This window comes from Mauremys reevesii, linkage group 6 (assembly GCF_016161935.1).
Source record: "Mauremys reevesii isolate NIE-2019 linkage group 6, ASM1616193v1, whole genome shotgun sequence".
In the NCBI taxonomy this organism is placed as follows: domain Eukaryota; kingdom Metazoa; phylum Chordata; order Testudines; family Geoemydidae; genus Mauremys; species Mauremys reevesii.
Window position 1 is genome coordinate 92,300,899 of NC_052628.1, and position 14,752 is coordinate 92,315,650.

Genomic DNA, 14,752 nt, shown 5'->3' on the forward strand with positions numbered 1-14,752 from the left:
GTAGGCAAAGCAGCAAGAAAAAAAGCCTTTAAATTCACAGCTAATGCTCGCCATCTTCCCTGTAGACATGATGTTACTGTTATTTGCTGAAATTATCTGGCCACCAAGAAAATTAGTTTGTATTCCATCTGCTATGCTTTTCTCACCCAAAGAGGACATCTTAAATTGGTAAATGAAAGCCAAACAGGTTAGAAATATGCAGGCTTAAGGTACATAGAACAAAAATTCCCACATAGCAGAATCTAGAAACAAGTTGCAGCCCTTTCCCCATCCACAAGACAGCCTCAGATTACCCAGTAACTCAAAAACCAATGAACTATAACAAAAGGAATTATTTCCCTCTGTACATGATTTTATTATTTACATAATACAACATAGCATAGATGCTGGGTAGCATGATTATGTGCAATACATAAATATGAACTATCTGTACACATTTGCATATCTAATAACTCAGAACTGAAGGACAAGGTTAAAGCAAAAAACCTGATGCTTTTAATAGTGAAGTAAAAACTAAGACTGAACACTGCAATAAAAATCAGAAGTAGCGCCTTGTGTACATAGTTAACTATTTACAGATGAGAACAGGCATTACCACAACACTAGTCTAAACTGTACTGGTTTATATAAAAAACAAGTTTCATACATCACAAAAAAACTTCCATTATAACACAGAAGTGATATTACCAGACAAGCATCAGTGAAGTATACTGCCTTTTCTAGAGTTATTGTACAATGCTGTAGATAATGCAGCCCATGCAATACACCCAAGAACACTACAGTCCTACACCCAAGTACAATTAAAAATGATAAAGCAGCCCTCAGAGTGGTGCCAGGTACCACTTAAGTCTACAGCAGCCATGTTGGGTATGGTTTTCCATGCAGAATGGTGCCATCTTATATTTTAAAAACTATTAAATAAAAAAAAAGCTCTTATTCTCTTGAACCCAACATGAAGATACATGAAAAATTAAACTGTTCAAATATCTTTGCAACTTAGATGCTAACATTGTTACTTGATAGAGCTGCTGTGGTAAATCTAAAAACAAATAGCTTTTTTTCTTTTGTAAATAAAAATCTTACAGCATTGTGCTACACAACGTTTTTAGCTATGCAAGAGTAAAGCAGACAAACCTTCCGTTGCAGGCCAGTTCATCAAGTTTCTAAGAGGGCATTTCCTTTGGGAACCTGCTCTGATTGTTCTGAACTATATAATGTAGTCATTTCCAGGATCATTCACACCCTTTAAGTCTCAGAATTTCTCACTTTTCCTGCTGCATTAAACAACTTTAACTATATCTTAAATATGGCACCAACACTCCTCTACGTAAGGTGGATCCTCTATGTAAGCTCGCATTCTGCTTCAAAACAATGAATTGTGGAAATTAAAGATAGGAGAAAATTTAACTATGGTAGAAGTAGACTGCCAACTTTTTACTGGTGTATCTTTTCCCCCTAAACAGGCATGTAACACTAGCCAAAGATGATATACCTCAATTACATACCCAAAAGGCAGATCTGCTGCAGACATGCAGATTTTACACATTTGTTTGGCACATGTAAACTAGACAATTTGTCCTCTGTGCATTTCTAACTTCCTGTGCAGGTCTTAATTAATCCAATTTTATTCTGGGGAGGGCATATACATTTTAAAAGGGCTGTAACTATCTAATTCTGCCTGTAACAAACACCCAAACATCCTGAAATATCAATAAGACAGACAAGACTAAAGTAAAACTCTGGAGAACATCAAAAGAAAATGCCATGCATCTGCTCTTTAATGTTTTCCTAGGATATATTAAAATAAAAACAAAGTCAGTCTTTTCACAAGTAGGTTAGTTTATATTCTCTGGATTTTTTCAGCCACAACAACTGGATTTTCTTTCCTGATTTTAGCTGCAGCTTCTGCTTTGTAGTCATATGGGCAGTTGTGCTTGTCAGAGTAACGGTGAAGTCCACAAAACAAGTTTCCACATCGGCAGTCAAATCCTGTACAAACAAAAAGAAGCAGTGTCACTTTCAGCTCTACCTAAACTATGATTTTAAGGCTTAGTCACTACAAAGAACCAAATATTTACAACTGTTCTGTTAAGAGCAATATAGGCAGATTCCATGCATTTCAAAAAACACAGCTGTTTCACGGGGTATCATCCCAATGAATTTTGGAATGCTTCCTACCCAAAATGAGTCTTACAAAATACCAAATACAAAATTCAATCCAGAGAACTAGTAAATGCAAATGTTAGTCAACAAAAACTGTTAAGTATTGACAAAGCCTTTTCATATACCTGTAAGGCCAACCTTCTTTCTGCACATGAAGCATCTGTTCTTCTTTGGTTTGGGCAATTCAGGAGCACTCTCTTCATTCTGAGAAGTACTGGGTTGAGATACCGATGGACTCGGTTGAGTAACAACTATGGGAAAAGAAGCAAAAAATAAAAATAAAGCAAACTGAAATGAGAGCTCCAGATTAATTTTGAATAATTCAGTAACAAGCATTTGTAGGCCCAAGACTCTGCATTCCTTTCCCAGAAACTATGCAAAATTAATAACATATACAATACCACGTGTAAGGTTATTTTATATTAATACAGACGTCTTTAGCTATAAAACTGCAGCTATGTCTATTACACCAAGTACTAGTAAGTCAGGAATATGGCCACTTCACCATTTACATGCAAAAATGGAGAGAAGGGTAAGCTTTATTTGACCTACCTACCTAAAGAACTATGAATGGAAAGTGTCATAAGTGCACAGTAAGTGCTATAATATCAACGTATACAGGAAAGTTTAAATTTAAGGTCACATGGTAAGCCAATTGTATAGTTGTGTTTTTAGTATTTTTTTGAGAGATTCCCCCCAGTGTTTAATAGGTAAAGCATTCTGACCACCTACTCTTTAAACAATCTAAATTGTACATAAGATTTCAGAAATCAAGTAAATTGAAAAACCCTAAAAGCATTAAGCTGTACAATACTTACTGCACAATTAACACAACCCAGATTAATGCACTACTGTTTGTAACAATTTCCAATCTAACAATAGACAGGTGAGACTAATACTTCAATGTAGACACTACCTACACCAATGACAGGGATTTTCCTGTCGTGTAGGTAATCCATCTCCAAGAGGTGGTAGCTAAACTGACGGAAGAATTCTGTCAACCTAGCATGATTTACACAGGGACTTAAGTTGTCTTAATTATACTGCACAGGGGTATGGATTTTTCACATCTCTGAGTGACAGTTATGCCAACCTAATTTTCTAGTGAAGGCCAGGCCTAAGACTGCAACAGCAGCTGAATTTTTGAATCACTACACCATTGGTTCACATAGTTCCCTACTATGAGCTCTATTCTCAGAGAAGATACCTTTGCCTATGAGAATGCTCTCCACTTTCTCATACAAGCACTCCTACAGTAATTTAGAAAAGAGCAACAGCTCACACTTATGCTGAATCTAGACATTCTTGTATTACAGTAAATTCAGTGCAGCAGTAAAGGTAGCATAGCTAAACTGACTCATTCTAAAGCTAGTTTTCAGTTGCTTCTCCCATGAACATTTGGGATCCCGGTTGAGTCTAGTTTAATTTAAGAAGCTTTTCTTGGACTGTAAGTCCAAAAGCGCAATGTAGTTTTACAAGGGTCAAAACTCTCTCTGTGATTTTAATGCAAACCACTCCTTTTAATGATTAAACATGTCTTTAAGGTTCCCCTTCACACCCAGTAATTCTGAACAAGGTATGTTTTGACTTTGTTTAAAAAACTACTTATAGACATCTGAAAGTAACATGCTAAGCATATATAGCATGTTCAGTTCCCGCCCTAAACAGTTTACAATCTAGATGAATGACAAAATTAAATAGATGGAAATAACAGATAAAAGTTTCAGTTACTTGAAAGAATGGGACATGTAAACACAGGTAAGCCTTATTTGCTTACCCTTTCTTGATAGACTGTTTATGGAGTGTTACATAGTCTCTCCCCAACTCTGACATCTACAAGGTTCTGGGAGAGATTGCCAGGTGCCATAATTTGAAGTGCCTACAATACACAGATACTCAAAATATCTTCAACCCAAATGCTAGTAATAGCCACACTACTTGTCACAGTACTGGGGTATATTTATTTCTGGAGGAGCAGCTAGCAGAAGTTCAATCTTGGGAAAACTGAAGTGATAGTGGGTAGAGAGAAATAATGAGAAGCTCAACAAGTTTTTTCCAACAGAGGGCATCTTTCCTACTGTCACAAAACGGCATGTGGTTTTGGATCCAATACTAGACCTCCAAATAGCAACAGGAGCAAGAAAAGCACCCTTCTTTCAATAGCTCGCCAGAAGATTGCATCCTGTCAAGCATAAGTTTGACCCAAGCCATAGTATTCCATGCATTTGTGACCACCAAACTGTTGTGGGCACACACCCACAAATCCACATGCAATAAAAGTTGAAGGACACAACACTAGTGCTCAGGTCTCTAATGACTACCCTCTAAGTGAATGGATCAAGTCCTAGTATTTATCCTCAAGATGCTAAATGGGCTTTGACCAAGTCTGTTCAGAGGACATCTTTCTTCTTTGTGATCATGATCCCTCCAAACATCTGTGATACTTGTAGACTACCAAACTCAAACAGGACAAGATTAGTGAGAGGAGCAGCCAAAGCCTTTTCAGCAAGCCTGCCCAATGATGTTCTCTTTAAGAGTGGCAGATGACAATGAACCTAAATCTTGTCATGACTTAAGATGAACAAGCCCTTCCTCTTTGATACAATTTTCCCATGACAGACTATTTACCCCATGACTTTTTTCCCTCCTGTTCTGAAAGAATGAGTCAAAGAAATCCTAGGTGCTGCCAGATGGAGGAAGAAAAGAAAAGATGTGAACAGTCTACAAATAAGTTCTTTAATTTTGAGAAGTGCTCAGATACGACGGTAGGCACAATACAAAGACTTGATAAAAACAAAATTAGAGGCTAGATTCTATGGTCTGGCAAAACTGAAGATACCTGTTGAGTGGCCATATGCAGAGTTTAAGGAATATGGACTGCAGAAAACACACTGGAGCAGACATCAGTTTTCCTAAAGATCCAAAAAAGCTGGAAGAATGCCAGTGTAAAGATTTCAAAGCATGTATAGGGGGGTTATCAACTTAAGGTTTTTCGAGGTATTTACATGGACTTCGAGTATGCAATTTCTGTTCCTTTCCATCTAAATTGCAATAAAACCCTGACTTTTGAGTTCCACAGAGGCATTTACTATTAGCCTGGTAATTAAGTTAAAAATTGTCATAAGTAACTTTCTCCAAGCAGCTTCTGTTAGCATAGAAAGATTTAAGTACTGTTTTGCATAGCATAGTTTTTGGTGTCAATTAGTCATCTGTTCATCCCCAGGAGATCAGAAGCTTACAAGTTATCAGTTTCAAAGATGACTTCTGCAATTTGGTTTTAACTGTTAACAAGAATTTTCAATTAGATTCACTTGCCACATGGTCACTGCTACCTTATTTTACATGTACTGTTTCCTTCCTCATTGGCGCTCTCAGGTATGACCTCAAGATGCATTGTTAAAAAGGCACACGACTGAGTTACAGGAGATAATTTGAAACTTGCATAGCTTATAAAAGTCTCCTTAAACTCTGTACACACCCCAAAAAGCATCAGAGCAATAAATACACTTGTATTTATCAATCCATGTCACAGAATCATATTACTGATGCACGTCTTTTACATCCCAAATAGCTAGAGCCTAAATATGAATACAAAACAGTTTAATGCAAGACATTAAAGCAGCTTAAACCCCACACAGAAATAAAGGGCTAGTTACTGAAATCTTCCTTCGACTCTTAACCTTCAGGTTTTCCAGTTTTGAAAAACGATAATTTTGTTTTAGTATCACACCCTAATGCAGGGGTGGGCAAATGGCCCTGCTCTCCCAGCGCGGCATGCCTTGGGGTCCGCGCTCCCGGACTGGAGTGCCCAGCCAAGTGCAGCAAACTGCCAGCCCCTCCCCCGCCTTCTCCCCTCCCCGGAGCCCTGCTGCCAGGCGCTCTGGGGGCTGGGGCTGCGTGCTCCCACGGGGCAGTGTTTGGCTCCACAGGGAGGCAGACATGCTCCCCGCTCCCCTGGATCGGAGCTACCATGCGCGCAGCGCTCTGAGGGGCAGGGCTGTCTGCTCCCACAGGGCAGTCAGGGGACAGGGAGCAGGGTGGGTTGGACAGGGTGTGGGATCCCAGGCAGGGTGACTCTGGAGGGGGCAGTCAGGAGCAGGGGAGGTTGGATGGGGCATGGGAGTCCCGGGGTCTGCAGAGCAGAGGGGGCAGAACCTTGGGGAAGGGATGGGTGGAATAGGGGCATATCCCCCTCCAGCCCCCTGACCTTAGCCCCCCTCACGCACCCCCAGCCCTCTGCCCTGAGCCCTGCACCCGCCCCCCAGGACCCTGCCCTGAGCCCCCCGATACACATTCAGCCTTCTGCTTGATTCCACCCCCTCTCCCCCCCGCAAACCCAGCCCTGACTCTTGCACCCCCTCACATGCCCCCAGCCCTGACTCTTGCACCCCCCCCACACCCTGAGTCTTGCACCTCCCACATCCCCACCCCCAACTTGAGCACCAAACAGGAGCTCCTGCACACACACCCACATTCCACCTGCACCCCTCACACCAAATGGGAGCTGCCCAGGTAAGTGCCCCACACCCAAACCTCCTGCCCCAACCCTGAGCCCACTAGCTCATTCTAGCTCCTGGCCCTGTGCTCAGTGCACTCCCAACCCCACCCTCAGCTCAGTGCAGAGAGAGGAAGAGAATGGTCCAGAACCAGGGAAAAGGTAGGTACCCACTGTACGCGGGCAGGGTCAGGACCCCAGACTGGCAGTGAGCTGAGCGGGTCCGGCAGCCGGGATCCCGGTTGGCAGGAGCCGGCAGATGGAACCCCTGAGCGTCAGTGGGCTGAGCCGCTCAGCCCACTGCTGGTCTGGGGTCCCGGCCACCGGCCCCGCACAGCCCGCTGCCGGTCTGGGGTTCTGGCTGCCAGACCCTTGCCAGCTGGGGTCCCGGCCGCAGGCCCCACTCAGCCCGCTGCCGGCCTAGGTGACCAGAACCCCAGACCAGCAGCAGGCTGACAGCGTAAGATCAACATTTTAATTTAATTTTAAACAAAGCTTCTTAAACATTTTGAAAACTTTGTTTATTTTACAATACAACACTAGTTTAGTTATATAATATATAGACTTATAGAGAGACCTTCTAAAAAAAACATTAAAATGTATTACTGGTGCACGAAACCTTAAATTAAAGTGAATAAATGAAGGCTCGGCACACCACTTCTGAAAGGTTGCCGACCCCTGCTCTAACTTTTCTTTAATTTAAATAATATTACTGTAAGGTATCTGCAACCTTCCCAACGTAAAAGCACAGCTTCTAAAGTATCCGCTTGGATTATGAACATAATATGGCCCAACTGTTAAGTTCACTCCAATTCAAGAACAATGGATCAATTATACCCACAGGTGCTTGATCAGTCTGTTCTTCAACAGACTTGTCTGTCACATGCATTAAACTACGAGCACAGCCCTGGGACAGAGTTGTAAAGGAAATATACTCAAAAAATGTTTAGCCAGTAAGCTCACGTAATTATTTATCCTTCATGAAAGCTGCATTTCCTTCTCCAATACTGCTGAATACAAGAAGCCATATTTATGTCCACAAGCCAACAGAAATTTGAGAAAGCTACTCCTAGATTTTCAGAGGTTTCTATCATTTTAGCCCTGTAATTTTAGCCCTGAACCAAACTTGCTCTTGTCAAATTTTTCAACGGGAATTGTGTGCATGTCCAACTGTCAAATTTAGCCCCAGCTATTTTTCTCTGCACTACAAATGTATACTCAAATATTCAGAACCACCACCTTCAGTTTTTAATATTTTTCCTATGACAGTGTTATGATGGTGAGGGAAGAGACGGTAATATAAACTGTCAACTTCTGTTAAAAGCTGTTAGTTGTATTCAAAGTTAATTTGATGGCACACCTGGCTCTGTTGTCTCTGTTTTCGGTGTTACTTTTTCCTCTCTTGAAATGCTCATTTCTGTCATTTGCTGTGTTACGGGCAAGGCAGCAACAGGCACATTTCTGTTACATTCAATGAGAAAAGCAATTCAAGTTAGTTTTGAGTTTACACTAAATGCATGTGTTGTCCAAACTCTACTTAAATATTCTCAGCAGTTTAAACTATTTGTTTTGCTATTACAGAGGTGGCTTCTACCATATTTAAAGAAAGTAATGAAAGAGGCTTCTTTTAATAATTACTTCACTCACTCTACAACAGTGTTTCTCAACAGCTGGTCCATGAACCAGCACCAGTCCCTGAGATCTCCCTGACACAGTTTAGGAAGGCAGCAAGCCGGTCCCTGGTATCAAAAAGGTTGAGAAATACTGATCTAGAAGACTGAAGGAACTATGTAGCAAACTGCTGTTCACCTAAGAGTCAAGAAAGCGTTCTTGTAATATCCCACAGTCCGATGCCAAACATTGTATACCACTTATATCAGAATTCTCAAATGCTACCACTACATCTTCAGCCAAGTTCACAAAGCATTGGTCAATTATAGTTCTCCACCAGGCACAGTCTGTCAGCTATTTATTCCTCCAAAAAACTAACTACAATAAGGTGATATCTGTACGCCTAGGCCATGATTATTTTAAGTATAAACACTCTAATTGTTTTACGGATTTATCTACAACTTACCTTAATTTGTCGGATGTGCTGCCCGCAGCACCTTCACAGTTTAAGCTAGCATCTACTCTCTGAACTGATGCAGAGTCTGAGGTAGGACTGCTTGAACCACTGGCTGTTCCTATGCAACAGAAATTTGAATGTTCAGTAAATGTGTAGAATATAAATCATCAACTACTCAAGCACGCTTATGTATAATATTAGTTTAGCTGTTCTCATCCATTTACTTGATATTTGATTAGATTGCTTTGTCTCTTTAAAACTGCATGCCAATGAAATACAACTAAAGTGATCATCTAAATATATGGATCAAGTGCTCAGCAGAGACTTAGGGTGGGGCAGCAAGTACAGCGTGTTGTCCTGAACGTACAAATGAAAATAGTTTTATTCATTGCTAATCCCCACCCCAAATCATTGCTTGTTTTCAGTATAGCCATTGCAGATGTTCCTGTCTCCAACATTTGTCCTACAATTCCTGCCATCTTCTCAGACATGATTTCTCCCAATAAAAAAAGTTTACCCATTGGACTGATTCTGCCACTATTCTGCTGTCGCTGAAGATGTTCTTTGTAGCAGACTGAGCACATTCCATTTGTCCTAGGATTCCCATAAAATCCACATCCGGTACTACACAGCATGGGCCCTGGGGTCTGGTTTGTCTCCTGAGCCATCTCTGTACTGTAAATAAAACCAGAAAACTGCATTAAAAGTTGGCATGTCACCAAAATCGATCACAGTTTGTATGAGACAGTAATTAGTATCTTTACTTTTTCTACAAATAAATGATGTCAGCATTCTTAACAAAGGCTACATTTGTGTTATGTAAAGTTGCAGTAATGGAAAGCATTGATATTTTTATACCTTTATAAAATGCTAGTAGAAAAATATTTCAATATTTCCTATGTGTTACCTGTCACTCACTTTGGCTACTTTCTATTCCTGAAGAAGTCAGATCCACTGAATAAGCCACACCAAATCTGTGTACACTAACCAATTCTGGAAATTAATATAATCTATTTATCAACCGACTAAACAGCAAATAAACTGCCTTTACTGCTTATATGACATGTGGGTCAATTTCAATATGCACGTCTAACTATAGAAGTAATTTCCAAAACAGAGTAAGTAGTCTTGGTGTGTATGAAAGCTGACACTGTATGTTAACTGACAGCAACATGTGTGCAGAATCTTCCGTATACAGGGTCAGCGGGCATTTCTGAAACACCATGAATTTATTTTTCAGTGCTTTAAAGTTGCATTTGCAACAAACTTGAACAGAAATCTTGCAAGAAATGCCTTTGGCTGCTAAAAGACACCCATTTACACAGCCTACTCATTTCCATAAGCTCAGCAAAATACTCTGGGCTCAAGAATTTATAGCAAGGTACCCATGTCTGGCATTGGATAATAAAAGCCCTCACCTCTGCATAACATGAAAAGCAAAAATTAACAAAATAAATACCTCACCTTCACTAGTGATTTATCACTGCAATGCAAGTTTAGTAGAAAACTTGATATAGCAATGAATATTTGGCTCCCAAGAGCACTATAACAGGAGCACAGTATAATCAAGTGACAAATCCAGGGCAAATTAAAATATTAGACTGGGCCACTAGAAAAATTGCGTTTTAAAACAATACACCTTTGGGGGTACATTGAACTTTTTAAAGCTTGGAGAGCTAAATATTTTGACATAACAGCCTCTCAATATTAGTGTCTCCCTCTCTAGTAACATCCAAAGTGAATTACAGATATTTGAAAAGACAAGTTTAAGGTTCACAGCAACCCAATAGACATATATTGATACATAGGTGCTTGCTATGGACCAAAGCATACAGTCTGTAAATTAAAGGTCTGCATCTCCTAAGGGTGATAAGCCTTTCTTTAGAAATACCCCAGCGTAGTTTCAGCTACTATAGTATCATATCACTGTGTGGCTCCAAGGGAGATTTAGGGCCCACTGTAGCAAGTACTGTAAATACACAGAAACAATCCCTGGTCCAGAAAATTTACAAACTAGACAAGGCATACCAAGGGGCAAAACAGAACAATTACATGTGCCTTTTACAGATCTGGAATCGAAGCAAAGAAATTAGGTGACTTGCACAAGGTCACTCAGTTTGTAACATCTCAATAGATCTCTAGTTCAATACCTTGAATACAAGACCTGCCTTTTTGACACTTGCCCTAGGCTTCTCCTACCAAATTGTGGTTCTACAATCACTTTATTTATTTATTTTAAGAACCCATGCAGATGGAACTAATCAGCTATACAGCACAAACAGACTATACAAAGAGCTGCCAGATGAACTAAAAATACAGAAAATATTTTCTTCTAATCTATAATAATTTTAGGCTTTACAATTTAGATATTCAGAGGATAGAAGTGCTAATTTTAAGTGAGTGGTGTCCCTTTTAATAATTTTAAACATGTCAGCATCCATGAATGAGTCTCCATTACTCCAACTTGCTCCTCTTAAAAACGAATATGTTGTAAACATGTATTACCACATGCTATTTAAATCTATTTTTAGGTTTTAATTGTTGTTTTGGATACAATGTAAATACAAGCACTTTCATGGCTCCTGTCAGCACATTCTTTCCCTACTAGAAATATATGTCCCTAATTAAAAAAGACAAGTTGTTATTTTCCAGTGATTGTTAAAGAAGCTGTGCCATTTCATTTTTCTTGTACCAGGTCCAAGTATCACCTGACTAACCGTTGCCTTTAAAAAGCACACACCAGCATGAAGACAAATATACCTTCATCATCCATTAATAAGTATTTATCAACCAGAAACTAAATTATGCTCTTTGTACCTTTGGATTAATGTAATGGGGAAGCTCAAATGACTATGGCTTTCATAAACCTAACTGTTTCAAGCTCTTCACAACAGAAGTGTTTTGCTTGTCACACATCAGCAGCTGCCAACTAGGATGGGTCTTCATAATTTAGCAGTCATCCACTTAATGTCACACATTCAGTTCTGTCTTTCCCTTAGAAAACCAGCTTATAATAGTATCACATGTGTGCCTGCTTTCCTTAGTATTTCTCAGAAGCTAAGGTCACATGGGTGAATGCATTAGCTTCCGCCTGTCACAAGGCTGCAATGTGACAGGCTGAACAAGAGGCTCAGACACACAACCTCGTCAACAGGGGCCTCTGAAATCAGCTTCTATTTATATCTCAAAAGGTTGCCAACTCCTACACAACCCACAGAACTGAAGCAGCAAAGCATACACCCACTGTAATGGAGAAATATAAAATCCAATTAACAGGATGATTACAGCTTCCTCCCTGAAGAGAGAGGGAGACATTCTTAAATTCTACTTAGAAAATGCAGCATCATGGGCTAGTCATCTCGAACAGCCATTACCATTTTTAACATACAGCATAAAGACAAAACAGCTGAGTATGATCTGAGGCCCAAAAGATGACTGCTGTTGCACTGCCTCTGCTAACACATATACAGTACTCAGCATTTTTGGGTGGGTGGTTTCAACAGAAGCATTTGCCTGCACATCACAGTTTGTTCCTTTTTAGGTGGAAGGAAGATACTGATTAAAAGGTTACAGTTCTTGTTCTCCCCGTTGTTTCCTTTTACAGAAGGAACTATGTTTTGCAACTTGCATTAGCTCAGCTAGTGATTCTATTACAGTAATCTGGATAGCTGCTAGTTACACAAGTTAAACAAGGGCAGGAAAATACTATATGTAAGCAGCTCAAGACTATATAGGAGGTATTTTTATTGTGAATTATAGCTAAACTCAAGAGCACTTTAATAATATAACTAACAATCAATCTGGAGTGGGCAGAACAAAATACCATAAAGCAGCAACAATGAACTTTAGTTCTCCATGCAAAGGTGCTTTTATAGACGAAAGCACAAGCAAACTGCGATATCCACACCAGCTAAAATCACATTTTAAAACTGACTTAGTGAGGGGAAAAGAAGAACAGAAAAATCAAAGCTATACCTAAATCAATACTAAATCCATGGGAGTTGCGTCAATGATGGGGCAGAATGGGCCGGCTGACCTGAATCTTTATTTATCCTGACAGCCTCCTCCAGATGACAGACCCCAGAAACCGGTTGACCCAGGGCATTTTGCGCTTTAGAAAGGGGAGCTGAGGCGCTCCCTAGATACACGGAGAGCAGAGATCAAAATGGACAAAGGCAGAATTAAGTCGAGCCAGAAGAATACACGAAAGGGAAGGGCGCCGCGGCAGGAGGCACTCGCCAGGGGCCGGGCAGGCGGGGGAAGCGCTGCTCGAGCCCGAGCCGCGAGAGCGGCAACGTGCCTTGCCCCAGGCCTGCCGGGCCCCTCTCAAAATCCCTGAGTCACGCCGCCCAGCCGCTCGCGCGGCGCCGCCGCCGCCGGCCTCCCAGCCCCTTCCGGCTCTTTGTTCTCCCCAGCAGCCGCGGCCCGCGAACCCCGGGGACTCCCCCAGGGCCGGCGGCCGGGACCCGGCTGCTAAGCGCCCCTCTCGCTGCCTCCTCCTCCCCCCGGCCGGGCCCTTCGCTCGGGGGCTGCACGGAGCTGCGGGCCCGGAACAGGCGCGGGCGCCCGGCCCGTACACGAAGGGCGGCCGGCGGAGACACAAAGGCCGCGGGGCGCCACTGACCTGCTCGAAGGGGCTGCTGGCGAGGGCCCCGGGCGAGTGGTCGGTTCTGCTGCGGCCACACAAAGGCGGCGGGAGGGGGAGGGGGGGTTGGCTGTCCCGGCGCGAGCGGGGCGAGTCCCGGCCCGGTGAGGAGCTCGCGCCGCCGCCGCTCCTCTCCTTTGTTTCTGCAGCAGCGCGGAGAGAGACGCGCCGCGCGGGGAGGGGGGGGGGGGCGGATCCTGCTGCTCCACGCGCGCCGGCTCGCGCTGCTAGTGCTGCGCCGCGAGGCTCCGGGGCCGGATGGAAGCGCCGCCGCGCGCGCAGAAACCGGCGCTGGTGCCGGTCGGTCGGTCGCTGCCCCCGCCGCGCGCTGTTCCGGGGAGGGAGGAGGCTGACCGCGAAGCGGCCGCTCAGAGCCAGCGACGACGCTGCTGCTGCGGCCGCCGCGCGCGCTCTCTGGAATCGCTCTGGCGCGCGAGCGGCGGCGGGGGGGGAGGAAGAGGAGGAGAGGCAGGAAGGGGCGGGGCTTCTCGTGATGTCACCGAAGCCGTAGCGAGAGGAGGATGGGGGCTGTGGGCAGAGTTGTCACTTCCCTGTGGGGGAGAGGCGGGATCAGCGGTGCGGGGAGGGGTTTCCACGGTGCGTGGGGAAACTACGGGGCGGGGTATGTGCAGTGCAAAGGGCAGGGCAGCGAGGGGTGCGGAGTATGCAAAGGGCAGGGGGCAGGGTTTGTACAGTGCGTGGGACGGAGGCAACGGGGATGGGTGGGGGTGTGCACATTGCATGAGGCAGCTGCTGCCTTGAGGGGAAGGGTGGAGGGTGCTCAGTGCGTGGGCTGAGGGCGGGGATGGGATGACTGGAGGAAGGCAGCTAGAGCTAAACTGGATTTGGCCAGGCATGCTTGCATTGTCCAGTCCCCTTCTCTGTGTAGCATGGATCCGAGTGCCATGGCAGCGAGACTCCTCAACTTAGATGGCCTCACATTTTCAACTGTGAAGGATTGTTGTGGCCTTCCTTTGAACAGCTCTCACCAGAGTCAGAGCTAGCCCACAGGGGGAGGCTTGAGCAGGAATATTTTTGGTGGCCAGCTCCTTACCCCTCACACCTACCCCCTAAAAATACCTATTGCATTATTTCCACAAACCACAGGAAAAAAAACCCATTGCAACGCATACTGATAAACTTGTTAAAAAGTCCACCTAGATTAATAGTGTTTTGGTGGCAATACTAAATCAGGGTCCCCTTGAGCTGTTTGGGCACTTAAGCAATTGCTTTGCCTGCTTATGCCTAGTGCTGGCTCTCAGGTCTCTGCAGCCAACTTTTGCCATAGGGCAGGATGAGTTCCCTTTAGATGTGCCTTTTCTTCGTACTATGCAATAATTCCATACAGATGTGGCTGTGAAGTATAGTGTGACATCGTTCT

The 14,752-nt window shown here is 43.3% G+C and overlaps 1 protein-coding gene across 2 annotated transcripts; it reads right to left on the bottom strand.

Annotated features, from left to right (window-relative positions):
- Nucleotides 1-317: 317 nt before the first annotated feature.
- On the bottom strand, nt 318-13,789 carry ZFAND5 (zinc finger AN1-type containing 5). Of its 2 annotated transcripts, XM_039544692.1 has the most exons (7): nt 13,351-13,370; nt 12,702-12,864; nt 9,244-9,401; nt 8,736-8,844; nt 8,019-8,119; nt 2,289-2,414; nt 318-1,989 (listed from the first exon to the last, which is right to left on the bottom strand). In XM_039544692.1, the coding sequence occupies exons 3-7, from the start codon at nt 9,392-9,394 to the stop codon at nt 1,841-1,843; spliced, it is 636 nt and encodes a 211-aa protein (XP_039400626.1). In that variant the 5' UTR covers nt 9,395-9,401; nt 12,702-12,864; nt 13,351-13,370; the 3' UTR covers nt 318-1,840. The 2 variants fall into 2 exon arrangements, with proteins under 2 accessions (XP_039400626.1, XP_039400625.1); XM_039544691.1 differs by lacking the exon at nt 12,702-12,864 and having other exon boundaries at nt 13,351-13,789.
- Between the last annotated feature and the right edge of the window lie 963 nt (nt 13,790-14,752).